This window comes from Electrophorus electricus, chromosome 6 (genome assembly GCF_013358815.1).
Source record: "Electrophorus electricus isolate fEleEle1 chromosome 6, fEleEle1.pri, whole genome shotgun sequence".
Lineage (NCBI taxonomy): Eukaryota > Metazoa > Chordata > Actinopteri > Gymnotiformes > Gymnotidae > Electrophorus > Electrophorus electricus.
Window position 1 is genome coordinate 5,648,660 of NC_049540.1, and position 27,739 is coordinate 5,676,398.

Below are 27,739 nucleotides of genomic sequence, written 5' to 3' on the forward strand. Positions count from 1 at the left end.
GCTTTTCCGTTCCGCTCTTGATTAGATTTTCCGGGAGAGCTCCGTCTTCCCCGCCGTCCACAGCTGTGTCAGAGAAAACGGGCAACAGGATCAATTTACTCAAGCCGCTGGAAACAGCTTAGTTTACTACACCTTAATTCCGGCTGTGTGTTTCCATATCCGAAGTGGGGCGCTTCATCGTTTTTGGTTTGTGTACGTAGCTAACAGGGGATGAGAGGATAAACTAACGTTATTTTTCATCGTTAATTATTCCTACCGAGAGCGGCTAGCTGGTTAGCTAGTTAGCTTCCTGTTAGCTTTGCTCGCTAGCTCAAACTAGCGTTGGTCACACCCATGTAATAAGCATCGCTGTCGAAAGAGAAAAATAAACGCATATGCTATAGTTTAGTATATGCATGGGGTTAAGTGAAATGTAGTGATCTTTTTTGAATGGTAATCGGTTTAGACTTCAAGATTGGATGGTTTGCTTGGTAGCTAAGGTTACCCGGCCTGCTGTATGTTTTGGATGTGCAGGTTAACGTTAGCTAATCTAATCTAATCTAACCTAACTGTATGGGCAGACAAGCCGTAGTTGGCTACATAAATAACTACTTACGCATTCATTTTAGATAAGGTCATTGTTCCATGTGAAAAGCAGCTTTTTAAAGAGTTTAGTTTTATTACAGTAGCTAAGTAGCTGCATAACCAGGATGGTTCGAGTGCTTTTGGATACAAGCAGTTCTTTGACAGTTTTGATTTTGTCATATTATACATGTAAATACTTATCCAATAAGAATAAGACCACGAAGCGAATTGCATTATATTTGCCCATAGCCATATATGTTACTGAAAAATTCATTTATGTGTGCTATTTTTGCAGTGGACTTGAAGACCAACCAGAATGACCGACTCAAAGTATTTCACCACCAACAAAAAAGGTAGCGCAATAACTTAGAAACCCTTCACAGATGTACATCTGAGCCAAAACTACTGTCTAGTCATAAGTCCCAGTACAGGGTTGCTGCTAATCATGACGCACAGCCTACGCATTTTTTGCTTTAGGCCTGTGACATTTCTGGCTTAGCACCCATACACCTGTCACTTATTCTAGGGGAAATATTTGAGCTGAAAGCTGAGCTGAACAATGAGAAGAAGGAGAAGAGGAAGGAAGCGGTGAAAAAAGTCATTGCTGCCATGACTGTAGGCAAGGATGTCAGGTATGATTTATTTATAGGGCTGTGCTTTTATTGTAATGCAAAGCAGGGGTCAAGTCCAAGCTCTAGGTTCTGTCAACCATTTACAAGTTGCAGAGTTATTGGTCCAGGTGAAGGTGGATGGTCAGGTGACCTAAAGCAGAGTTGGCCTCATTTTGCATTGTAAAATCCCTTCCATTCTTCTGCCTGCATTACTGTGGAGATGTAAGCAGTTGCATATTTCTGCTGTGGTGGTGCTGGTGATGACACAGACTGCCTCAATCTGTGTTCTCTCTAGCTCCCTGTTCCCAGATGTGGTGAACTGCATGCAGACTGATAACCTAGAACTGAAGAAGCTAGTCTACCTGTACCTGATGAACTATGCCAAGAGTCAGCCAGACATGGCCATCATGGCTGTGAACAGTTTTGTCAAGGCAAGCAATTCTACTTTTTATCAGAGAAGAAATAATAAAATGTGTTTATTATTACTACTATTATTATTTGTCATTCTCTCTGGATATAACTATCTAAAATGTTGTAAATGTACAAAAATATGAAGAAATGCAAAAATTTGTTTATTTTGAGGTCAGAAGATTTCTTTAAGGCTTTTGCTTTTTTGTGTGTTTCTTAGAAGCCATGCACAATGAGAATATTGGATGAGCTTTATAACACTTGTTTGTAGTCTTACTACAAATACTGTATAATATTAAAAATTAATAATATAGTGTTAATAATTCTAGTAATAGTGTTAAATAATATATTGTGGTCCTTATTATACTTTTTTTTGGCAGCTTTGTGAGAAATCCCAAGACCCCAAGTCCCACATTCATCTTGTTTGACATACAGAGCAGTACACAGTGCCAAAACCATTAGTGCATGCTTTTAGCACTGCTTTGCGTAGGACGTGGACCCATGCTGTGTAGGGACTCTACCCATCTCTTGTTCACCCACTTTACCCAAGCCCTTTCTTTCTGACCTGCCCCTCAGGACTGCGAGGACCCGAACCCGCTCATCCGGGCCCTGGCTGTGCGCACCATGGGCTGCATCCGCGTGGACAAGATCACTGAATACCTGTGTGAGCCCCTGCGGAAGTGCCTGAAGGACGAGGACCCCTATGTGAGGAAGACGGCCGCTGTGTGCGTGGCCAAGCTGCATGACATCAACGCCCAGATGGTGGAGGACCAGGGCTTCCTGGACTCCCTCCGGGACCTCATCGCCGACTCCAACCCCATGGTGCTGCTCCTTCGCTAGGAGGGTGGGAAGGGACTTGAGCAGGAGTCTAGTCTGTCGTCTGTCAGGATGATGGCAACTACATTTCTTGTAGTTCTTTGCTAAGAAACACAGCATTAAATGACACATATCCAACTTCTCTCTCTCTCTCTCTCTCTGCCTTCAGGTTGTGGCTAACGCAGTGGCAGCCCTGTCTGAAATCAGCGAGTCTCACCCCAACAGCAATCTGCTGGACCTGAACCCCCAGAACATTAACAAGCTGCTGACGGCGCTGAACGAGTGCACCGAGTGGGGCCAGATCTTCATCTTGGACTGCTTGTCCAACTACAACCCCAAAGACGAACGTGAAGCCCAGAGGTGAGGCACTAAAGACAAACTTGGGCCTGGTCAGGACATTCTTATCTTCTTCCTTCATTAGCCATTTCTTAGGGAAATGGGGAAGACAACCTCCTCAACTAAATAGATGGACTTTGTGGTAGTGGCGTTTCCCCAAAATGCTCCTACCACCTGTTGGACAAAAGCATTTCTATGAGAAAAGTTTATGGCGATAGTATAGTCAAGATCGTTGGAGCAGTTGCTTGCATGGCGTGGATTAAACCTGCCTGGTCTGTTCCCTGTTCCTTGGAGAAGAGTAGCCATGTGCTTTCTGAGTAGACTCACAGTTTAATAGGTTGTTGAAGCATTGGACTGAACAAAATATTTGTGATGTGTTAAAATGCAGCACCTTTTTAGATTGTGTTTTGTTGCAGAGCTGGTTTCTTTAAAACCCCAACTTGGCCTAGCTGGTTCATTGTGTGTGACATTGTGCAATGTATTTTATATATATTTTTTCTCTATAATGAAAGACTGAAACAAGATGAATAATATTTACCCAAGTATGATTAAATTTACCTGCCACTCCCTGCGGCATAGTGCAGGATGTCTCATGCATCACACCATGCTGAGCGTTAGACACCCCCGATCGTGAATCCCAGGCCAGGTGGGCTTACACCAAGTCTGGGCTCTCTTTCTCCACCCCACTCTGCAGCATCTGCGAACGTGTGACGCCACGCCTCTCGCATGCCAACTCCGCCGTGGTGCTCTCGGCCGTCAAGGTCCTGATGAAGTTCCTGGAGCTGCTGCCCAAGGAGGCGGACTACTATGGGACACTGCTGAAGAAGCTGTCACCGCCGCTGGTTACGCTGCTCTCCGGGGAGCCTGAAGTCCAGTACGTGGCCCTCAGGAACATCAACCTCATCGTACAGAAGAGGCGAGTGCTGCGACTCTACGGCAATGCGAGGGTCACAGTTTTGCCTGTGATTCTTTGTGGATTTGTAGTTGTTATGGCTGTGCTGTATGTCATGTATTTAAAGGGTTGTCAGTATTTTGTTTTATTATTCACTTATATTGTTTGATGCCTTCATACTTTAAAAATGGTGAGATTCAAACATCTCATGTAGCTCTTATTGAAAGTATGGATGGTTGGACAATAGTAACCACAAGGTGGCAGCATTGCTCTACAGCACCTATTTGTTCTAAGTGCCACTTTTAAAACAAATGCTTACAACTAAATCTTGTAAGGCCACTACACCACATACAGTATTTTCCCTGCCCTTACAAATGCTACAGATGATTTGGGCTTGCTAAAGTAGAACAATCTGCTGGTGTCACTCTTCTTGCATAAAAAAAAAACAGGTGCTGAAATGGTGACACTTTGCAGGTCTCGAAAACCTTGTAAATGTGTGTTTGTCACCCTGATCCCCTGCCAGGCCTGAGATCCTGAAGCAGGAGATCAAGGTGTTCTTCGTCAAGTACAACGATCCCATCTACGTCAAACTGGAGAAGTTGGACATCATGATCCGACTGGCCTCCCAGGCCAACATAGCGCAGGTACCACCAGCAGCAGCAGTACAACACCTGACGTCTGCACTCACTAGTAAGCGCATCCTTTAAGACTGAATCAGAGATGAGCTGATTGGTTGGCAGCATTCTTTAGGAGTGAACCAGAGATGGGGTGATTTGGTGGACAGTTGAGTCAGTCAAAGTTGGTTTGTTTATAAAGTTGGTGATTTATAGCATCAGCCACCTTCAATTGGAAGTGACCAATCATGCAATCTGCATCAGCATATCTTAAAAATGACACCAATCATGATCTTGTGAGGAAACGTCACACCAATTCCTCGACATGGCCACTATGTGCATGGTAGCTGCAATAAGGGAACAACAGGTTGTGAATTTGTTCTTGGCTTTAGTACTTTTTTGTTGTGGGACCACAGCTTGCAGGAGGCAGCCTAACCTTTGCCGCTGATCGCTACGTTCAGACGGGAACCGTCCTTGCAGCATCACCATGCGTGCTACAGTCTGTTTACTGGCTCGTGGAGAGCCTATGTGTTAGCACAGGCATGCTCAAACAAGCCCGCCGAAGTCCAGAGAGGACACACAGCTCTCTCCGCTGGCACGTCTGAGAAACCGTAAACGGTGTCTTTGTTCTGGTGAAGCCCTGTGTCTTTCTGCTGGGGATTGATCAGAGCCCAGAAATTGCTGAAGCGTGTGTGTGTGTGTGTGTGTGTGTGTGTGTGTGTGTGTGTGTGTGTGTGTGTGTGTGTGAACGTGGAGATCTGTTATCCTCTCACCTGCCCTGTGCGATAAACATAGCCCTTCACACTGAAAATGCGGGTATCCTGTCAGGAAAGAGTAGGGTAGCACACCACACTTGTTTTGATCATTTCATTTTTGTTTTTTTTTTTAATTGAATTTTTAATGACCTTTGTCGATCAGTGTGGCCAGTGTTGAAGGCCTGCCCATGTGGACCCTCTGAGAAGTGTGTGTGTGTGTTTGGAAGGTTCTGGCCGAGCTGAAGGAGTACGCCACCGAGGTGGACGTGGACTTTGTGCGCAAGGCGGTCCGAGCCATCGGACGCTGTGCCATCAAAGTAGAGGTACAGTCTCTCAACCCCCCCCCCCTCCACCCCAGCGAGGAGCTATGTCCTTGATCATCCCTGTGCTTTTCTCTCTCTCTCTCTCTCTCTCTCTCTCTCTCTCTCTCTCTCTCTCTCTTTCTTTCTCTTTCTCTAGCAATCAGCGGAGCGCTGTGTAAGCACTCTCCTGGACCTTATTCAGACAAAGGTGAACTATGTGGTACAGGAGGCCATCGTGGTCATCAGGGACATCTTCCGCAAGTATCCTAACAAGTCAGTGTTGCGCTGTGTTCTCCCACTGCATGACAAACTCGTGTTGAGTAGACTAACCCTGAAATCCTAGAGTTGCTTGAGGTACGCGTTTGCCGTCCTCAAAGATCATGCCGTCCACCTTTTTCACCCAAACCCCCCCCCCCCCCCCCCCCATCGTTCGGCGCAGGTATGAGAGCATCATCGCCACCCTGTGCGAGAATCTGGACTCCCTGGACGAGCCGGACGCGCGTGCGGCCATGATCTGGATCGTGGGCGAGTATGCCGAGAGGATCGACAATGCCGATGAGCTCCTTGAGAGCTTCCTGGAGGGCTTCCACGATGAGAGCACTCAGGTCGGCCCATTCCTCTGGCCCAGGAATTCAAAATGCAATTCCCCTTCATGATTCCGTTCATGTGGAATTCGCACCAGGTCCACCCAGCTACGTGAAATAATCGAGCCATAATACTTCATAGCCTGTAATTCATGTTATTTCATGTTATTCACATTATTTCTTGGACTTAAAAGTGCAGCCTGGTAGAGGTTTACCATGGGCCACCACGAAAGATATTGAATCTTGTCAATCCAGACTAGTGTCCTCCACCGCGTATCGAACAAGTCTGTTCTAGGAGATGAACATCAGGTCTTTGGCATCCGGGTGAAGCCAGACAGATGGCTAGAGCGTCTAGGCAGACAGCGGGTTAGCACGCGGCGTCTGACTCGTGAGGTGCGGTGTCTGACTCCTCCAGGTGCAGCTCACCCTGCTGACGGCCATCGTGAAGCTGTTTCTGAAGAAGCCCTCGGAGACGCAGGAGCTGGTGCAGCAGGTGCTCAGCCTGGCCACTCAGGTGAGACGGCGTCCACCTGGCATTTGCGAGCCCCGCCTTCCCCTGCTGCGGCCCCTGCAGCACACGCTCTTCATCGTATCTTTCCGCGTCTCGTAATGGGTGCTTCAGCGAACGACGTGCCCTTTCCTATCCCTCGCATCTCTCTCGGCATTGTCATGGACAACAGCATCTTAATTCCCAGACAGATCCTTAATCCTAGGTGGTTCTCATCAGTAACACAGTGCTTGTCACACCGAGAACAGATTTGGCATTTCTCAAGTAAAATTCTGCAAAATTGCTCTCTCTCTCACATTATAAACTTGCCGTTGACCCCCCCCAACAACCTTCGACCTTCACACAGGACTCTGACAACCCGGACCTGCGTGATCGAGGCTACATCTACTGGCGCCTCCTCTCCACCGACCCGGTAACGGCCAAGGAGGTGGTGCTGTCCGAGAAGCCTCTGATCTCGGAGGAGACGGACCTGATCGAGCCCACCCTGCTGGATGAGCTCATCTGCCACATCGGGTCGCTGGCCTCCGTCTACCACAAACCGCCCAACGCCTTTGTAGAGGGCAGTCACGGCATCCACCGCAAGCACCTGCCCATCCAGCACGGCAGGTACTGAGATGGGGAGCAAGGCATTGTGGGAAGGGAGGGTGGAGGTGTAGGGCCGGTCCTCCTCACATGTCTTAAGTCTACTCTTGGACTAATGTGCAGCGTCTGGGGGTGTTTGGTTACTGAAATACCTGCTTTAGTCTAAGCGTAAGCTCAAAGTGTGTATGGAGAACCCAACCTTTTGCATTTTAAAGCCACCCGAAGACGTTGCCTTTTTCCTTCATGTTGTTTTTGACAGCGCTTTGATGTTTTGCATGAAGCCCTGCTTTCTGGCTGTAAAGTTTGTTTATTTATTGTTTGTTTGCCTCCGTTTCCATCAGCTGACGGTAACAAAGGAAGCTTTTGACGGGCGATGGAGACGACGTCATTCCCAGTTTGGAAATAATGGTTCTTTTATCTGTGTGGTTGTTCATTCTATGTGTGTATTCCCCTCCCCTAGCATTGACACTGGCGAGAGCCCAGTTAGTGGAGGCCCAGCTGCCACTATCGACCAGCCCCAGGTGATCCCGTCGCAGGGTGACCTCCTGGGTGACCTGCTCAACCTGGACCTTGGCCCCCCGGTCAACGTGCCTCAGGTCTCCTCGATGCAGATGGGCGCTGTGGATCTCCTGGGAGGTGGTCTGGACAGTCTGGTGAGAACCTTGGTTGTTAAACATTTGTATGTTTAAATCCATATTTAATGGATTTCTGTTAGTACTGAAAGAGCCACCTTCTTAAAATGAAGGTTCTAAGTCCATTTGTTTGTGCGGGTTTTTTATTATTGTTTTAATAATTTCTGTGAATTCTGTAATTATGTGAAGGTACAAATTGTATTATGCAGCCATGTGACTGATGGCAAACCTCTTAACAACACATGAATGTCCACGTCAGGCGATTTGCCCAGTTTTATGTCTATGGCTTTAAGATGGCACTGGGTCGCCCTTGCCCCGGGGTCACCTGTACTTTTAAAACACGGCAGGTGCTGGTTATGACTGGCTCACGTGTCCCCGGGGGTGTCTGCCTGGTAAAAGTGGAGCGAGACGTAGCCCATAGCAAGGAGTCAAGTGTTCCATACCTCAGGGATTCACAGGCCTGCTCACAAGTGATCAAATTAAATGCACCTCATTTTCAGCCCAAGTCACTGCTGAGGACGACTTTAATTTGGGTCACCTTGTTTTAGTGCTGTAAACGGCTTTGTATGTTTGACTTTGCATTGACATTTCTGAACTTTCAAATTGGTTTTAACCAAACCCATGCTTGAGAAACCTTTAAATAATTAGCATGTTGACTCACACTTGTTCTTTGGCACTTTAGCACAGATTCTGTCCTAGTAGCGCCACTACACGAGAGTATACGGCGTTAATCAACCAACAAGTTGCCGCGGAGATGGTTGCTAGCGATACTGATCTGCTAGCGGAGCATGTGGCATATATCTGTAGCATTTGCAGGATTTACGCGAGCTGTGTTTGGATACCAGAGCCGCCCTTGTTAACAGATCTGTAACAGATGAAGGATGCCCAGGGCAGGCCAAACGCCTGCTGCCTTCATCGGTCTGCCTGAACAAACACGCCACACCACATGTGCGCGCGCGCACACACACACACACACACACACACACACACACACACACACACACGTACACGCGCGTCCTCATGTCCCATCTAGGGGCGTAGGAGTTTTGGACTCTCATGCCCCAACACTGCTGTAACGGTGACTCAATATCAGCCCCACAGGCTACCTCGGGCCGGACATGCCCGCCGGGTGCCGACTTCACAGAAAGCCAAGATTACTTTCTTCTAGCCAGCATGAACGTGGGAGCACTGGAGAAATATATCTGTTCAGACAGAGCCTGAAATGAGACGTGCCAGTACTTGCCTTAGGTGGGAACTCCACGCTCCGCTCCAGGAATGGGAATGTGAGTGGTGGGTATCCAAAGTCCTTTAGACTTGGATATTACAATGCCGGTGTCCTGAGTCTGAAACTCAGCTCAGGTCTACTCCATTGTTTGATACGTGCACGGATCTGAAGGCCGATACCCTGCCGTGATAAACGCCGGCTCCCAAACTCATTAGCCTCAGCTGTGCGTTATTTGGATCCCGATCTCTCCTGAGCCGCTGTCTCCCAGCCGATGGCCTGAAAGCTTCTCGTCTCATTTAGAGTTGATTAAAGAAGGATAAAGGCCGTCGCTCATCAGCAACCATTAGGGTGATTGATATGATCAGCACAGTGTTAATGAGAAGTCGTCGGTCTGAAAGGGGCGACGCGTCGGCGGCTGCGATTCACGGGGCTCGAGTGGGCCGCGCATGCCGTCCTTTTATCCGTTTTTCGTTCTTCTTTGCAAAATTGGCTTGCGGAGCAGGCGGTAATTTGCAGTTGTCAGTAGCGCGACGAGAGGCCGTGAGTCAAATGTGCATGCATCTGAGGGAAGAGGGATCGAGTTTCCACCGCTCGCCCACGTAGGAACCCGAGCAGCTGCAGAGGGCCATGAAGGTGACATGTTTGCGGAGAGTAACGACGTGCGTCTCAGGGCCCCGCGGTCCGTCTCCCGCACCAAATCTCCTTTTGCAGAACCGGCTGATGGTCTGCACCAGGGGCCCCCGTCAGCACGCTGGTTGCAGTCTCGACCGTCTCCGTCCAGGACGTGCCTGTCACCACGGCAACCAGACTTTTTCAAGGCTGTGAACCCGGAGGATTGCTAAACTGTGGTCGTAGGCCCTGAACATTACGTGGGAGCAAAATGCACCCCTATTGAATGTACTGATGTGGCGCTAAAATATTGATTGGAACTGGCCCAGAGAGAGAAGCTCTGCTTAACGATACTTAAGAATTAGCATCCATTAAGCGATGTGACCGGTAGCTCGCAGGAGAGAGAACTACTGCGCTGTCCCTAAAACGCCTTTGCATGTTCATTTTACTCACAGCTTCTGTCTTCATCAGAGTTCACCACACAAGTTCCCTGAGCTAACCTGAATCGACAACCAGCTAAACAGTGAACCTGCACCCTTGACTGACCGTTAGCCCCGTATTATTTGCATGCTAATCGACCTCGCACACGTTGACTCATTCTGAGCCCTGTTAGGAAGTTTGGACACGGTGAGCCAGTTTTCTTTGACTTGCCTCTGCATCAGTTAATACAGTGTCACCCCATTGCGTATAATGGCAAGCGCACTAAGCAGAATGTAGTGGTGTGTGCAAGGTCGCAGGCATTTGAGCGTGGTGATGGAGGCTTGGACACCAAGGCACAACCGCAGGGCTGTTTCTGCTGCTTAGTGCTACCAGAGCAGGCTCTTCATAGTGAATTAATCCTGACATCTTTCGTGTGACGTCTTCTGAAAGAGAATATGACTTCATTTCACTTGTGCTGCACTGTATGTTGCTGATTATCAAGCGCAAATAAGTAGTCTGCAGCTTAAGAGAAACAGAGGAGATTGGACTGACATTTTCTTGCCCTAAATTCCCCCCCCCCCCCCATGTGAAATTAACACCCGCTCGTAGACTTCTGCTGTGAACTTCCCGTCTCGCGTTCCTTTCAGGCGAAGGCTGGAATGATTCACCGCTTCCCCACGGAGTGCGCCTTGGCAACCCACCGTCCTAACTAAACGTTCGGAGGCTGGCAGCCATGATGGGCCATAACTCGGAGTTATGGGGAGTCGCGGTTGCTCACTCCTTCCCCGCTGGGTTTACTGTTGGTTCCCTGCTGCGTGACTGTCGGGCCCCACACTTCGCCCACCCCCCCACCCACCCTGCTTCCTCCTGGGCTTACTTAGCTGCCCTTCGATGTTGCATAAATGTCAACCTTCCTGTTTCATACGTTTGTGGACGTCTGGCTGAGAAATGGCTAGTTCAAACATAAAATTAGACTCCATTTAAGGGTATGGCTGGCAGCACCCTTAAGGACCGAAACAGGCTGGTTTTATTCATCATCTCTCTAGTGAGGGGCATATCTGCCACTGAGGAATATAAGGAGATACGTTAAAATAGAGAGAGTGTATAAACCATTAACTCAGTTAACGGTTCTCTGATCGTCTGACTCCAATGGAATGTTTAAACTGCTGTTTGATTGGTTTAGGATGCTAAATCTTTTGACCTGTCTATCCCCTTTATCATTTACGGGTCTTCCTTTTTTGTAGCTCGGCGGAGACCTTGGAGGAGGTGTTGGGGGCAGTCCTGCAGTAAGTGAACTAGTCTGTCCCTGTGTGCGTCCCCACGCGTGCTTCATGTCTTCAGCTTTTTCTGCCTGTCCATCTGTCTGCACTCTATATGCTATTAACACTAAATGTTTTCACAGGCACTGGCTCGAGTTGCATAGGTTAGGCATTGGTTACATTTGTTTTTGTTTTGCTTTTTCCTGATTTTTGCATGCACAAATGTTGGGGTTTTTGTAGTTTTTATTCTATGTAAGTCTCAGCCATTTTATTTTCTTTTGCTGTGCTGTTTGCAGTGATATGATTCTTTGTGACATTTCAAGCTTGAAAAATAATAATAAAAATGTTTCCTTTGCTGTATCAAGTTGATATGCCATTGGGTTAGGCACTATGTAAATCCTAGTTCTTTAAAAAGAAAGGTCACAGAATATCATTATGTATTTGGCAACAAAGAATAAGCAGTATTCAAACCTTTTACATCAGCACATTGACATAGTATTCACATATTGTGTGTGTGTGTGTGTGTGTGTGTGTGTGTGTGTGTGTACACCATTTGCAGGTTGGCCAGAACTTCATTCCGTCTTCAGTACCCAACACGTTTGCACCGTCTCCCACCCCGGCCACTCTGAGCAGCGGCCTTAACGACCTGTTTGAGCTGTCCACGAGCATGGCCATCACCACAGGGGGCTACGTGGTCCCTAAAGCTGTGAGTGGCTCCTCCCCCACGCCTCCCACGCACACCCTTCAGCCAGCCTGCAGCACCGTGCACATCCCTCATGCTCACAGTTCACGCAGTCCCAGCATCACACTGCAGGCATTTCAGTCTGTTCTGCTTTCTGACCTGACTGAGCTCGCGAAGGCCATCAGAACCCGCGGGCGGCTGAGCACAGACGAGGCTGAGCCCTTCATTTAATATTAACATGCAGGACGTTGCCAATCCGCATACATACACACAACCACTCGAGCTAATTACTGCTTTGTTGGGCTTAGAAAATCGACAGCCTGTGAATTTATATGGCATTACATGTGCACATTGTACAAAGACCCTAAACGGACACGTCATGTCATTGGCTTTGTGCCAGATGCCATGCTGACCTCAGTGGACTTTCCACGGGTACACATGAGCCAGATCCGCAGTGCACTGACCATACAGGCCTGTGTGTCTTTGTGCGTGTGTGTCTGTGTGTGTTACTCTTCAGCCCAAAGCCCCAAACTGTTGAAGCAGAGACGCATAATTAATTGTAATGCCAGGCTGTTCGTTTCAGGTATGGTTGCCGGCGGTCAAGGCCAAAGGGCTGGAGATTTCCGGAACGTTCTCCCGCCGCCAAGGTCACATGTACATGGACATGACCTTCACCAACAAAGCCCTGCAGCACATGACCGACTTTGCCATCCAGTTCAACAAGAACAGGTGTGTGTATGTGACTGCTCGTGTGCGCTCGCTTGCATGTGTGAGTTCAGTGGTTGAGTGTAGCAGGTTTTGACCATCGCTGTCTCTCTCCCTCCCTCCCAGTTTCGGAGTCATTCCAACCACACCCCTCCCAATTCACACGCCTCTGATGCCTAACCAGAACATCGACATCTCCCTGCCTCTCAACACCATTGGCCCTGTTATGAAGATGGACCCTCTCAACAACCTGCAGGTACAGCAAGGGAACAGCTTCAGTTATTTTTATATATACACACACACACACACACTCTATGCACACTTAACATTTGACAGGCAGCAGGTTCACTATCATTTTTAAAGTCTCATTCAGTGTTTATCTGTACCCTTAAGCTCAACTCCAAATTTGCCTTTTTTTTTTTTTTTTTTTGACAATTACACCCAGTCGTGCAAGTATCTCACTCTCTCAACAAGGAGTCGCATGAATTTTGTCTGGCGATTTAATCGTTCAAACTAACGTAGTTTAAAAACTGGCCATAACAAGCGCTCACCGCCGTCACCAACCCTTGGCAGCTAGTCGATCAGACAAAAGCACCATGGTAGCCCCCTAACCCCCGGCCTGCTCTCACCCCGGGGCTGGACCAGAAGGCGTGGGCGTAGCTGCGAACTGGCCGCCTACCCCTGGGGTTTAGCGCGCCCTCCTATGTAAGGAAAGGCTAAAGCAGTGGAGTCTAGACACGGTGGCCCCCAGCAGCGCTGCACACAGCATGGTGTGCATTCAGCCTTCATACTTTTTAAATGACACCCCGCTACACCCCCCCCCCCCCCCCCCCCCCCCGACTAACTGCTGTTTTCCGTCTGGCTGCTTATCCTCTTTCTTCCTCATCTCACAGCTGAACCCACTCTTTCTTTCCGTCTCGCTGCTCGTCCCCGTCTCGCTGCTCGTCCCCGTCTCGCTGCTCGTCCCCGTCTCGCTGCTCGTCCCCGTCTCACTGCTCGTCCCCGTCTCGCTGCTCGTCCCCGTCTTTCTCCAGCCGTCTCTCTGCTTATGCCACTTGTCTCCCTGTTCTCCACTCTTCCTTTAGCGCTTCCACTCGCTTTCTTTTATTTGATCTGTGTCACTATTTTGGCATTTCTCTTTCTCTCTGTCTGTCTCTCTCTCTCTGTCTCTCTCTCTCTCTTCTTTCCTTCCTACATCACAGGCAGCACCCCCTGTCTGTTTGGCTGCACGCAAACACAGTCGCGTTGTCCACCCCCACCCCCCCCAGACTGTGTTAATTAACCAGCTGCTTGGAAGCAGAGGCTTACCAGGCTAAAGAAACCGTTGCCTCCCTTGGTCAAGGCTTCCACCACTGGGCTTTGGACTCGCTAAGCTGCCCCTGTCTGCCACTACCAGATACAAGTCCCCAGGGGCTTCATTACAGCTAATCCTCAAGTCCCATCACGCAGACGACAACTCTGCAGAAGTGTGCCCTCACGCACAGAGGCCCAGCGAAGGCACGACGTCAGCCTAGATACTTTCATCAGCCTCGGTTGCCTAGGATGTAATTACCACAGCAATACGAAAAGTCTGGGATATCTATTTAAACCAGTACATGTTCATTATAGGCAATGATGTGGACCAACACCGCTTTCATTTAGAGCTTTATTAAGTTTTGGCCACAGACAGCAGGGCTTTAAAGATGGCACGCATTAGTTTGGCTGGCAGTATTCCATGTCACACAGCCGGGATCCTGCCGCAGGAGCGTGGGGCATGGACAATGCTCTCCTCTACTGGAACCCTGGAACGCTGCAGCGTCTCCCTCTGTGCGCCACCTCCGTGGTCATGACATCTTTAGCACGGGTTCCCAACGTGGGGGGGGGACTTAAATGAATATTATAGCTTGGTGTATTGCGGCGAAAGGTCTGACTCTTGTTTAATTAATGCGGGAGAGTGTGCAGCTTTGTCTTCATTAACGAGACCTGCCATTTTAGTCAAAACCTCCGGTCACAAAGGCTGAACCTGGTCGAAATCACGGCGCCGCTCCGAACCCGTTCTCGCCGATGCGTGTAGTACAAATAACACAAGGCATGTAGAAAGCATCATGCAGCCGGGTTGAGTATAATTCAGAGTCAGCTCAGACAGGGTCATGCTCCCGTGGTGCTGTCCTCTATTGGTAGCCTTGCTAGCGCTGATTGGTTGAATTGTCATTCTAAGCTCTTCGGGTTGGTTTGTGGAGGAAGGACTGAAACACAGACATGCACCGCTTTTTTTAGCCTTTCATATTTGGGGCAAATGGAGCAAAGCTTACCTAAAGAAGATTAAATGGCAAGACTCATCACTCGGGGGGGAATATTTAATAGAAATCCATTTTACATCTGTTTTGGAGGTTAAACCAAAACAAAAAGGTTCTTGGCGTTGATAATTGGGTCACTGGAGATCCTGAGGGGCTTTTGGGAGGCACCAACTCTCTGCTGTCAGTCTCTCTCTCTCACACACACACACACACACACGCACGCACGCGCGCGCGGCAGGCTGAGGTGTTTGCCCTGGGAGGTGTGAAACGGTGAAAGCCAGCAGCCTTCTAAGCCAGGCATGAGTGGGCAACGTCATGCCAAAAAAGAATAGACTCTTAACTTATGAGTGGTTCACGTCAAAGTGCTTACATGGCTATCAAGAAATCAAAGCTAGTAAAAATCAGGTTGCAATCTGATTTGCATAATGCTAACTGGCCCTTCATTTATTACTGGTGCTAATAGGATTTTGCTAGGAAATATCCTTTTTAAATATCCTTTTTCATGGAATTAATCTGTCTGTGGAGCTCCGAGTGAGAGTGGCCAAAGGCTAAGGAGAAAAACAGTGTAAAGGAAAGCCACTTGAAAAATCGGTAGGACTCTCAGATGAGGCTTCGGAATGCTGAATGAGATGATCGCTTCCCCTCAGCCTGAAGCAGAGGACTCCAGCGCACCTCTCCGGCTCACGCCGCTGACAGGAGCCGCGAAGGGCAAGCCCCTGTCATCAGAATGACGAGGGAATTAAATATGTATGTGAAACAGTTCAGCCTTTTTCACAATGGCGTCAGTCTTTTGTCAGGTTTGAGGTCTCGTGCACACGCTCTCTCTTGCGCGCTGTCCTTCTCTCTCGCTCTCACTCCGTTTTTTGAGCTCTTGACCTCCGAGCAACTCTCCATGTATGCAAATCCATGCAAACCGCAGCTGCATCGGGCTGCTGTTGTGCGACCTCTTTCGTCACGTCCGACGTCGCACACAACATAAACGGGGGCGCTGACCACTGTGCTCTCCCGTGCCGCAGGTGGCCGTCAAGAACAACATCGACGTCTTCTACTTCAGCGTTCTCATCCCCCTCAACGTCTTCTTCGTCGAGGACGGCAAAATGGGTATGCGCCCATCTTCTGCACTACACCAGTTTTTATCTTGTTCGTCACACGAATAAAATTGCACAAGCATGTAGGCTGCTAAGGAAACATCCATGAGCTGAAAAGAAGGGCACGCGTTGCGCTGCATGATTCCCAGGTGTCTGAGATTTGTTGTTAGTAAATGCTAGCTCGCTGGGTTCTGATTGGATGTTGCGTGTCTTTTGCCTCTGCAGAGCGTCAGGTGTTCCTAGCCACATGGAAAGATATTCCCAATGAGAATGAGTTGCAGTACCAGATCAAGGAATGCCACTTAAATGCTGGTAAGACCACTGCTTGAGTTTTTCTTGATTTCCCCCCATTAGGTATGTATGATTCTGATTCTACAATACTCACAATGGTCTCTACATTATAAAATACCTCTCCTCCTAGAGTGCACTAAGTGGTTAAATTATTTAAGCGAGAGAAGACGAGTGTGTTATCTTGAAATAATATCACGGCTGTGACTTAGTCACAGGCACCGATGCCAGAGATCGTCATAGCTGTGATGTTATTTGTGATAAAATACTCAAGGTCATGTGTTATATCACATTTATATACCAGTTCTCCAAAATATAATATCAAAATGAAGAAAAGGAGCCCAAAATGTAGTTTTATGTATATTTTTTAACATTTTCTGCCAAAGTAGTTCCACAAATAACCTAGTGCTGTGTGACAGTATTTGGCTGCCTAAGAGTAGACTGCAAAGACGTGTGGTTTATATAGCACTGCCAAGCAATTATTTCGAAATGCAGAGTAAAAATGAGTCAAGATAAAAGGAACAAAGGAATTGCCAATACAACTGAGTTGTTTAGCTAGTAGGGTTATTTGTATGTTCATTTCTACACTTCTACACGTTCGTCGTACAGTTACACAGCGGACGGCCTAGAAGTTTTCAGAATAGTGGAAGATTGGGAATTTGAGTCTGTAGTCTCCAGTCAAACTGGCTGCGGGTCAAATGTTGGATCACAAGTCACAGTATTCATTTCCCATAGTGTATTCACACAAAAAAAAAGGTTGGGTACATAAAGCCAGGCGTTACTTAGCAACACATCAAATGCGTAATGTATTTTTGGCGTGAAAAACGCATGCTGTCATCAAGCACGGTTTAGAACCCTTCTTAACCAATCAGATTGTGAGGTTGGAACTAACTACTGTAGAAAGATAAAGCAAATAACCTTTATTTCTTGAGCGCATTTAAAATGACTGATGTTGCAACAAAGTGCTCTACACAAAGTCCTACTTGGTCTCTCATAAATCTGTTTATTGCGTTCTGTCCATTAGAATGCGATGCTCTAAACACTCATGTTTGCTAGCATTAAAGAAAAGGGTAATGCACTTCCCTCTTTAGGAAGAGCCATGACAAATGAATGAGCAGTATTGTGCAGCTAATGAAGGGATGCATCACGCACTTACTGAGCACAAAGGTTTGAGCACAACAAGTGTTGGCACTTTATCAAACCAAGAAGGAGGTTGTTACCGTGTTCAAAGAGCCTCTCTTTTACTTATTTTTGAAGATGTGTAGAGATGAATTATCCTTTGATGAGAGAGAATAGCCAGTGACAGCCTTTTTAAAAAAATTGGTTATCCTGTGCAATGGGTTTCCTCAAATGGACGTGTTTGGAGGGTTGTGTCTAAGACTTTGGTAGTACTGGTAACAGCACAGTGATTTGTTAAAGCACAAACATCTTTACAACCTGTTCGTGTCTGTGCTCTGTGATGAGACTGTAATGGGACTCGGGCCCGTTCCATGTGGACAAACGGCAGAGCCGAACATTAGAGGGATGACGCGGACAATACAGGAGGCTGAAAGGCTTATTTACTACACCTCTATCAGAGAGAACAAACCTGCCGTTTGCTAGAGTTTTGTAAAATTGTAATTGTAATTGTAATTGTCTTACATTGTTCATGGTGGCCAACTGACTGTGTAGATGACTACTAGAGTTAATGTATATGCGTAGATACAGATATATTTATTATAATAAGGTAACAGAAGTTTGAGTTCAACGCATATACTTGTTTTGTCAAGCGTTGTGCCCAGAATTGAGGGAGTTGTAGTTTTGGTTCACGTTATTGGAGCGGGTAATTTTCCAAATAGAAAGGGAGTTGGATAAGATTGTGATTAATGGCTCTGTGTTGGGATATGTGTAGTTATTTTAATTGGGATAATGGGAAAATGTTTTAAATGATAGCCTTAGTTTGAACCATAGGGGAGAGATATTATGAATTTAATAAATTATGTGTCTAGAATGGTTTGGTCTAAGGGGTGACGATTAGATATAAGGAGTGGCATTGGAATGCAAGAGACGTGTTGATTGAATGCCATAATTGGAAGCACGTTAAGTTGCCTTATTTTGGGTTAATTTTTGTTGGCGTGGATGACTGGATTTATTTTTTGTTTTGTCTTGGAATTACATTTTTTGTTATTGGTTTATGGCATCATGCTCCTGTCACTGGACTTTTGAGGAAAATAAATCTCCCTTATTGGCATAATTACTACGGGAATCGGCCTCCGTTTGATCCCTCCCCGCTATCCTGTTACAGACCCACACACAAAGATTATATGACCTAGATAGCCAAAGAGACTATAATTTTGCATAAGAGTTTAAGAAATGTGGTGGCCTTTTATTCATTTATTTAATGTTTTTATTTTTGCTTCAATTTGTATCTGTCCAACACTTGTCTTCCAGTAGTCTGTCACCACCAATACTGCTGCTGAAGCTGTCTGTGCTCAACACACACAACAGAAGTGAGAGTGCTTTCTGTGCATTCTGCGGCCCAAGAGTGTGTTGTTTGTATAAAGCCTCTATAGAAGGTGCCTCTATAAAACTGCTCTTTTAGCCGGTTTTAGCCAGTCAGTTCGCTCTGCTGAGGTAGAGCTGTGAGATGTATCATTTGTAGATCGTTATCGCAATGTTGGCCTCTGCCACACCGAGACTGCAGAAAGCCTGCATTGTGCAAATGACATTTCCCCACATGGTCCAGAGGGACATCTTTTTCAGGTGGTTCTGATGAACTAGTATTCGCCTGATATAACAATCATAAGTAATGACGTTTAAAATAACGCATCAAGTGTTGATTGCTGGTTTTAAAGCATGGCAGTGCATTTTTCAGTGTGTAGCAATACAACCACAATGCAGTGTTCTTGTCTGTATTGTGCATCCCTACTGAAGGGGTGGTGAACAGGTGTGCAATGTGTGTATTATTTTTGATTGCTACTCTGTGGTAGACCACGCACTGTTTCTCACTTGTTTCTCACATCCTGCCCTGAAAAGATGTGTTGGGCTTATTAACAATGGCAGGACAAGTCTGCAAATAAAGGTGTTTGTTTGGGCCCTGGAAACTGAAAGCCACACACACACACACACCATAGTCATGCTTCGTTGTATAGAAAGTGTCATGGCAAACAAATGAATTAATATTGTAAAGAAACTTGAAGGCGCGATCTCTTAGACCTTGCCAAACAGCAATTTCTATTAGCAGTAAATTCCTAAATTCAGGGGGTCGCGTGCGTGCGTGTTTGCACGCGTGCGTGTGAGTGCGGGTGCTTTATGATGACATCCCTCAGGTCATCTCAAAGAATCTTAACTACATTGGCAGTGTGATTTGCTGTTCCAGTTCTTGCCTGCTGACTCTCATTATTATTCTATGGTGATATTTGTTTCCCTCTCGGCCATGCGAAAGCAAGCCGCCTCGAAACCCGCGCCCCCCTCGCGCAAACCCGCGCCCGCCGAGTGGGAAGGCAGTTCCCGCTGTCACATTATCATGCCATTGCCTCTCCTGTGATGGGCCTTTTATTTTATTCTCACTCTTGCAGTTATTTTTGTCTGCGTAAAAACACACTCTGCACATCTTTCTAAAAGAATGGTTCGTTTTATTACCGTTCGCCTTTTCAACTGTAGCTCAGCACTTGTGGCCATGGCATGCGTGCCCTTGCTCTCTCGCATCTGGGCCCTTACTGGCCCAGGGTCAGGCCCTTACTGGCCCAGGCTGTGGTTATGTGTGAAGCTCCCTGCCTCAACCGTATCTGGTGCCAGAGGGTTCTGCATGAACTGGAGCGCAGAGTTCTTACCCACAACCCCTGGGAGGAGGGGGGGATGTGGCATACCTGAAGGGCTGGCTGTCAGTCACTGCCCCAGTGCCTTCACTCATTGGCTCTAGAGATTGAGTTCGTCTCACCACTATATCATTTGCTGTGCTCTTTTTCTGCCTCTCTCCTTGCCATTTCAGTTTGCTTTCTCTGTTTGGATGACTGTTTTCGGCACGACACATTTCTGTAATACTTTTAGAGGTGTTTATAGAGAGGATTTTTCTCATGGCTTGAAGCCTTTTCTACAGAGTATAAGAATAAGGCGGTGCGGTAGTCGTCTGCAGCTTGTCCTGTTCCACCTATTGCTGGATATGTGGCGGTCTGTGGTCTGCATTTATTGATGCTTGCTTCTCGCCTGTGTCTCTTTTTTCCTGTCGCACACTTGCCTTTCTTTTATCTCTTCCTTATTTATCTCTCTGTTGGTCTCTCTTTCCTTTCTCTCTCAATCTGCCTTGCTATAATTCACTGATTTATTTATTTATTTTTTCGGGGGGGTTATGACTGACTGTCCATTAGGTCCTAAGCTCGTGGTTTTTTTTCCTCTTTCTTGCCCTCCGTGGCATCATCCTCCGTCTCCCCCCGTGACCTGCTGACCCCTCCGTCTGATCTCGATGGGCTAACACTCACCCATCAGTCCACTGGCTCGCTGCAGCCAGGTCGTGCCTTTGGCAGTGACACGGCCGTTAGTGCTAATGGTGATGCTGGATATAAGCCTCAGTCTCGGTCACCGCCGGGCAAAGCACAGCTCCGTTCCACAGGCTCTCTGATCGGGACCGAGCTTCCAGCTTGTGGTGACTATTTTGGCGCCTACTTCAGGTCCAGCCTGACCAACAAAAGCACAAATCCAGTGCTGATTGGGACTGTTGTGTGTGAAGCAGGCCATCAATGTTAAATGGCCAGAGTGTTCGGTATGAAACTGTATGATAGCCTTCCGTGTTTCTCTGCAAGATGCTTAATGTAGGTTGGTAAGCTGCCAATACAACCTCAAACCAGTATCACAATTTCTCACTTTTACCTTGATGAAGATGAATCAGAGATCATGATCTCTGTGTGTACAGAGATGTGTGTACACACATACACTATATTGCCAAAAGTATTTGCTCGTTTGCCTTCGCACATATATGAACTTGAATTACATCCCAATCTTAATCCATAGGGTTTAATATGATGTTGGCCCACCCTTTGCAGCTATAACGGCTTCAACTCTTCTGGGAAGGCTTTCCACAAGGTTCAGGAGTGTGTTTATGGGAATTTTTGACCATTCTTCCAGAAGCGCATTTGTGAGGTCAGATAGATGTTGGACGAAAAGGCCTGGCTTGCAGTCTCCGCTCTAATTCATCCCAAAGGTGTTCTGTGGGGTTGAAGTCAGGACTCTGTGCAGGCCAGTCAAGTTTTTCCACACCAAACTCGCTCATCCATGTCTTTATGGACCTTGCTTTGTGCACTGGTGCGCAGTCATGTTGGAACAGGAAAGGGCTGTTCCCACAAAGTTGGGAGCATGAAATTGTCCAATATCTCTTGGTATGCTGAAGCATTAACAGCTCCTTTCACTGGAACTAAGGGGCCGAGCTCAGCTCCTGAAAAACGACCCCACACCTTAATCCCCCCTCCACCAAATTTTACGCTTGGTACAATGCAGCCAGACAAGTACAGTTCTCTTGGAAACGGCCAAACCCAGACTCGTCCATCAGATTGCCAGACAGAGAAACGAGTGATTTTTCACTCCAGAGAACACGTCTCCACTGCTCTAGAGTCCAGTGGCAGTGTGCTTTATACCACTGCATCCGACACTTTGCGTTGCTTGGTGATGCAAATCTTGGATGCAGCTGCTCAGCCGTGGAAACCCATTCCATGAAGCTCTCTACGCACTGTTCTTGAGCTACTCTGAAGGCCACATGAAGTTTAGAGGTGTGTAGTGATTGACTGCAGAAAGTTGGCGACCTCTGCGCACTATGCGCCTCAGCATCCGCTGACCCTGCTCTGTCCTTTTACGTGGCCGAGTTTGACTGTGACTAGAATTTTTAGTGGCAAGGAAATATCACGACTGAACATGTGGCATCCTATCTATCATACATACATACATACATACATACATACATACATACACACACACACACACACACACACACACACACACACACACACACACACACATACATATATATATATATATATATGAGAGACACACACCCACACACCCACTTACTGGCAACCCAAATGTCAGCCTTGCCTTTGAGGGCAATGTACACGATATACATGCTTTCACTCCATACTTCCTGGATAGCATGTTAACCGAGAAATGAAATACAGGGGAGAAGCTAAGAATGGTGGCAATGAACTAAATAATTGACCAGTTGACAATTAGAACATTTTAAAAATCCTAAGGTCAGCAGAAATTAGAGTGAGTTCTGTTAAACATTTCTAATACTTCTAATTTCTAATACACAAACGGTATACTCAATCCCTCAAAGGAGAGGCTGACATTTTGGGCCAAGGATAAGCAGTAGGAAATATTGATCTGGTGGTGCTCACAGTGACTGGAATCAAAGTGAGTCATAAGTAGGTTTTGTTTTGTTTTTATTTTTATTTATTTATTTTTTTAATTTATCTTTGGAGCAAATGTTTTAAAAGCAGTTGCCAGGGTAAATGCATAAAATTTGCATACTTTACAAGGTCATATAGGTCCTTATATTATGTAACCATGCCTATACATATGTATGTGTTTGTTTGTGTGTGTGTGTGTGTGTGTGTGTGTGTGTGTGTGTGTGTGTGTGTGTGTGTGTGTGTGTGTGTGTGTGTGTGTGTGTGTATGTATATGTATGTATGTATATATGTGTGTGTGTGTGTGTGTGTGTGTGTGTGTGTGTGTGTGTGTGTGTATATATATATATATATATATAATAAAAGTGTGTGTGTTTGTGCTTTGAGTGGGTGGGCAGGTGTCAAGACAAGTCCAGCACAAGTGGGAGAAAAATGGTGGTTGTGATTAAAATGTGATCGTTTCTATTTTGATATTCAACCAGCTAAGAAACCGATGCACAGGTCGCCATGAAGATTGTAGAGTGTAGCTTAGTATTTCAGGTCTGTAGTAGCATTGACCATGTAGCACAGCTGAGACATTTATTCACAATGACGGGCCATGTAAAGCCAGGTGTCTGGAAATGTGCGCGTCCTACATGAAGGAAGGCATGGGCGGAGACTGTTTGGCGCAGTCTCATTAGCATAATGCTAGTTGACCCCTGCAAGCACTCATTCGTTATTACCGTCATTAGCATTTGAAACATTCCTTGAGTATTTTGAGCCCTTGTGGCTTTCATCTAACAGCCCCCCTGAAGCAACCTTCATGTAGACCAATTCCTCAGTGTCGCTGACACTTGGTGGTGTGACTGTGTAACTGATTTGTGTGTGCGCGCGCGTGTATGTGCATCCGTGCGTGTGGGTGTGTGTGTCCACGAGCAGACACGGTGTCGGGCAAGCTGCAGAACAACAATATCTACACCATCGCCAAGCGCAACGTAGAGGGCCAGGACATGCTGTACCAGTCCCTGAAACTCACCAACGGCATCTGGATCCTCGCCGAACTCCGCATTCAACCTGGCAACCCCAACTACACGGTAAGCACCTGCCCATGGGGAGAATTGGCTGCTGTGTTCACCTCTTGCAGGGTCCATGAACACAGCAGTATGCAGAGGGAAACTGTGCTTCCCCAACTCCGCAGACATGGAGAGGGGGGGACGATGAAGCTTTATTGTAGGTTTTTACTGGCCAGGGGCTTGTTAAAAATAGGTTTAACAAGCATTTGCATGACACAACCTAACAACACCCACTCCCCTGCGCTTTGTGACAACAGCTGTTTAACTGGCCTTTAGTGCAGAGGCCCAGTAACATTGAAGATCTGGACTAACGGACGATTTTTAGGTGAAAGCCCAAAGCCCATTCGAGCGGCGACTGGTTGTACCACGCCCCGACTTTAACAGACCCTTTGGCGGGTTTCTTTAGAGACTTCTAGAAGACGTTTTCTTTCTGTGTATTGGGGTATAAACTAGCCTGGCGCAGCTCTGCTCCAGTTCTCTGCTCCAGCTGTTTCCATGTGCTCGATCTCCTGCTTGCAGCTCGATGGCGCTGTTTCTGTAAGATAAAAGCCTCCAGCACAGCTTCTCCGAAACAAGTGGGTGACGTAGGCCGTGCCAAGGTGGGGGTGACAAGGTGACCCTCGTGCTGCAGAAAAAGCACAAGACACCTCCTTCAAAGCAGACACTCTGTAGGGTCGGAACATGAGCGTTTGGAACATTACCATAAAGTGATTACCATGTTCCCCTGTCTCCCTTTCACTGCAGACATGGTAGAATCTTTTTTCACCCTGTTGGGAGGATCTGTTAAAGCCTGGCGCTTATAACAACATAAATCACTACTGCGTTCAACACCTTTTAAAAGGTGGAGGAGTTTTCTTTCTTTTTTCAAGTGCCTGCCCCTTGTCTGTTTTTGTCCCCAATTGACAGCTGTCAGTTGTCAGCTGTCGGAATATTTTGTGTAAGCATGCGTATGTTTGTGTATTCCAGGTGCATTGTGTGTTTTTACCTTTACTTTATACCTTGTATTATGCAGACTTTGGCATCCAGTGTGATGCCTGCTTGAATATATTAATCGGTTGATTGGAGCCAGCCTTCCCTCGAGCACTCCAGCATGCATCTGTTCGATTTACTGCCACTATGCCTGATAACCTGTGCCCCTCCCCCAAGACTGATCTGGTCTGGCGCAATGAGGGAGTAATCCAGTTCTAATCTAATTGGTTGTAATGGGAGTTTAATACAAAGGTATCCTGGTATTGGCATAGCTAGATTTTAGACAGATGAGAGGAGCTTTGGGCCAGCTGGGTTCCACCCAGTGATGACCAGACTGAAGCTGACCAGCACAGAAAAGGCAGCGAAGGCACATGTAGCTGACCACGGTCAGGTCTATTGTTGGAGGACAAATGAAATGAAAAATAACCGAGCTGATGTGCCATCTTCTTTCTCTGAACGTGTCCTTCACAGCTCAGACCCACAGCAAAAACGATTTTTATGTGTTGGATTAGTGATTTAAATGAAAAGCCCCTATTAAAATAAGGCAGTTCTGCGTATGGATCTGACAAATGCGTTTTCACATTTTACGTCCTTTAGAATTAAAAAAAAAAAGGCCATAGTTCTCAATCAGAACCATGATTTAAAAAATTGTTTTTAAAAATTGAGTGAGCTGGATTTTGTGCGGAACTTTGAGGGTCGGGGTTATCAATATCTCATTAGTGTTTACTACCCAACTAATGTTTTATTATTTACACGCTTGTTAGTTTACCCTTTAATCTGAGGATGTCGCTCATTTTCCTGTTTAACTGGTTAACTTTCTAAGTGAACAAAACCTGACATGATCTCTGCCAAGCGAGAATTTTCTTCTGTTCACTTGGAAATGAATTAAAGCTTTGACCTTTGACCAGCAGTCCCAGAGTCACCTGTGCATTTTTACATACGTGTTGAAATTTTGTCCAACTAAATAATTTTTGATTTAGTCAACACTTTCTGCTCCGTTTGAGGTGGTTGATCTATACATGTTCTTCTCCTTCCCCTCCTAGCTCTCTTTGAAGTGCAGGGCTCCAGAGGTCTCACAGTATGTCTACCAGATGTATGACGCAGTGCTGAAGAACTGAGTCCCCCGTCCACCAATACTCTCTACCACCCCACCACCACTGTTCCTCTGGTACAGCAGCAAATGATGGCTCTTCCCATTTTTCTGCTACTATTTTCAAATGCATCTTTTGATCTCTATCCCATATAATGTCCTGCAAGTAACCACATGCATCCATGCTGCTCAAGCCAAGTGTCTTTGTGTAGTGGATTGAAGTGTAGATGGTGCATTGTGCCTCTTCCTCGTGTTTGTCGCCCCTGCCAAGAAAATGTGTATTAAACGTGTGATTTTCCGTTGCTTACGTTTGCACATGTATTTGCCACACCTGAGCAATCTGTTGGTTGATGAGGGGGAGAAAAAAGACAAATATAAAAGAAAAACAAAAACGTTGAAGGTGTGATGAGCTTGATGAGCGACGTTTCAGGAGCCATACTGTTTCTCACAGGGATCTCGGTTTCGTGTTGCCATGCAGAATTGGTGCCACCAAAATATGGGGAACACAGGTTTTTTGGGGGTTTTTTGAGCCATCACTGCCTCAGCAGGTAGAAAGAGGCAGGTGAGAAAGTACTGAAGGAAGCAGTTCTTTGATTTCTTGTCCGTTGTGGAGATGATAGAATACACACGCAGTCTTGTAAGTGGCCACCACTTCAGAAACACTCATTTCAGCAGCTACGTTTGATAATTGTACCATCATTTAAATTTTCCCTTTTCTGTGCCCTTCTGTTTTTTTCCCCGCCCTTTTCCCAGTCGTCTGTATGTCTTTTGTGTGGTCCCCTTAATCACAAGAAACTGTGAAGCAGTACCTTGCCCTATTGTGCATTATATGACACTATATCAAATTAACTTTGCATGCCTTAGTCCGTTCTTATTAAATAATGACCCGTACATTCCATGCTTGTAAGCTAATTCTGTGTATTATTCATCCTGCCTGTGTTTCTGAGGCCAACAGGTGCTTGCTCTTAGTCTGTAGCACAGGAAAGCAGCCAGAGGTGGCTTGCGCTTGAGAGTTGTTAGTCCGAGCTGTCTGCGGTGAACAGGTGTAATGTAATTACAGGGTCATGCAGAATAACGAGGGGTGTAACAAACCCTTCGTCCAGTCGTGGCATATATTCTTGTACTGTGGCAACACTAAAACACGAATGGAACGAACCAACAGACCGTCTGCGATCTTAAATGACAGTTTAGGTAGGTGTTGTACTGTAAATTCCACTGGCTATTTAGTTTGGTAGTAGGTACATCTGTGACGTTTTTGTTGCCATAAATGGTTACGTGCCCGGGAAGCTATACGTAGGGAGCGTCCATTACCTTTTGGAAACAACTGCTTGAGAATATTCGTCTATTTACTTTTAAGGGCTCGTAATCTATTCTGTGTTATTTCTGTAGTAGTGATGTGAGTTTATTTAGCGCTTAATTAACTATAATGCGCTTGAGTGTTAAAAGTGATGTGGCCGTACCATCCGAACCAAACGTTAGCAGAGCAAATCAGTAATGAGTGGGGCAATTACTTTACAAAGTAAATAAATGTAATCTGCTTCTCTGTGTGGATGCTAATGTTTTAAACATGCCTCTCTCGCTGTCCTCTTTTGGTCTCTAATCATAAAATAGGCCCGCTTCCTCTCTAAAAGATACAGCCTCGGTCGTTATTTCTCCCTCATTTGTTATTCTTCACTCCTTGATGCCAGTGTTTTACTTGAAGTATTTTTCATTTTCAATAAATAAAAATAAAATAAACGTCCTTGACCGTATGGTTTGAGCGTCTTTGCCTCACTTCTCCACCGTCGCTGGCGGCCGTGTGAACGTGCGTGTGCGCGAGCTGTCTGATCGCCGTGACGCACGCGCCGGGCCATAGCGGTGCATAATCTCTCCAGTCTAATAGGTGTCCCGGTTGAATACTGAGTAGTGCGCCACAGCCTGAACAAACTGTCTTAGGACCTGGAGACACTGTCTGTCGATGCCTTCATAATACATTGTGAGTGGTGAAGCTGTATCTAACTCATGAACATTTGTTATTGTTATACATTAGCAAAATAAAAAATAGGACTGAAAAATACAGTGTGCCTCACATTAATTGATTGAGGTGTGTGTTTTGTTTTTA

General features: G+C 46.5%; 1 protein-coding gene across 1 annotated transcript; it reads left to right on the forward strand.

The window, feature by feature from the left end:
* The first annotated feature begins 28 nt into the window (after window positions 1–28).
* ap2b1 (adaptor related protein complex 2 subunit beta 1) lies at window positions 29–27,696 on the forward strand. Its single transcript, XM_035527085.1, has 22 exons — window positions 29–192; window positions 860–917; window positions 1,091–1,196; window positions 1,471–1,606; window positions 2,160–2,405; window positions 2,569–2,759; window positions 3,430–3,651; window positions 4,151–4,271; window positions 5,224–5,319; window positions 5,456–5,571; window positions 5,738–5,903; window positions 6,298–6,396; window positions 6,737–6,996; window positions 7,433–7,625; window positions 11,103–11,144; window positions 11,677–11,823; window positions 12,383–12,528; window positions 12,631–12,760; window positions 15,797–15,881; window positions 16,094–16,180; window positions 23,446–23,600; window positions 25,592–27,696. The coding sequence occupies exons 2-22, from the start codon at window positions 881–883 to the stop codon at window positions 25,664–25,666; spliced, it is 2,856 nt and encodes a 951-aa protein (XP_035382978.1). The 5' UTR covers window positions 29–192; window positions 860–880; the 3' UTR covers window positions 25,667–27,696.
* The last annotated feature ends 43 nt before the right edge of the window (window positions 27,697–27,739 follow it).

Bases quoted from the DNA above. Each gene is read 5' to 3' on its own strand.
- ap2b1 (XM_035527085.1), top strand. From the start codon at position 881: ATGACCGACTCAAAGTATTTCACCACCAACAAAAAAG. The intron at 12,761-15,796 runs GTACAGCAAGGG...CCCGTGCCGCAG, and splicing joins ACCCTCTCAACAACCTGCAG to GTGGCCGTCAAGAACAACAT. The intron at 15,882-16,093 runs GTATGCGCCCAT...TTGCCTCTGCAG, and splicing joins CGTCGAGGACGGCAAAATGG to AGCGTCAGGTGTTCCTAGCC.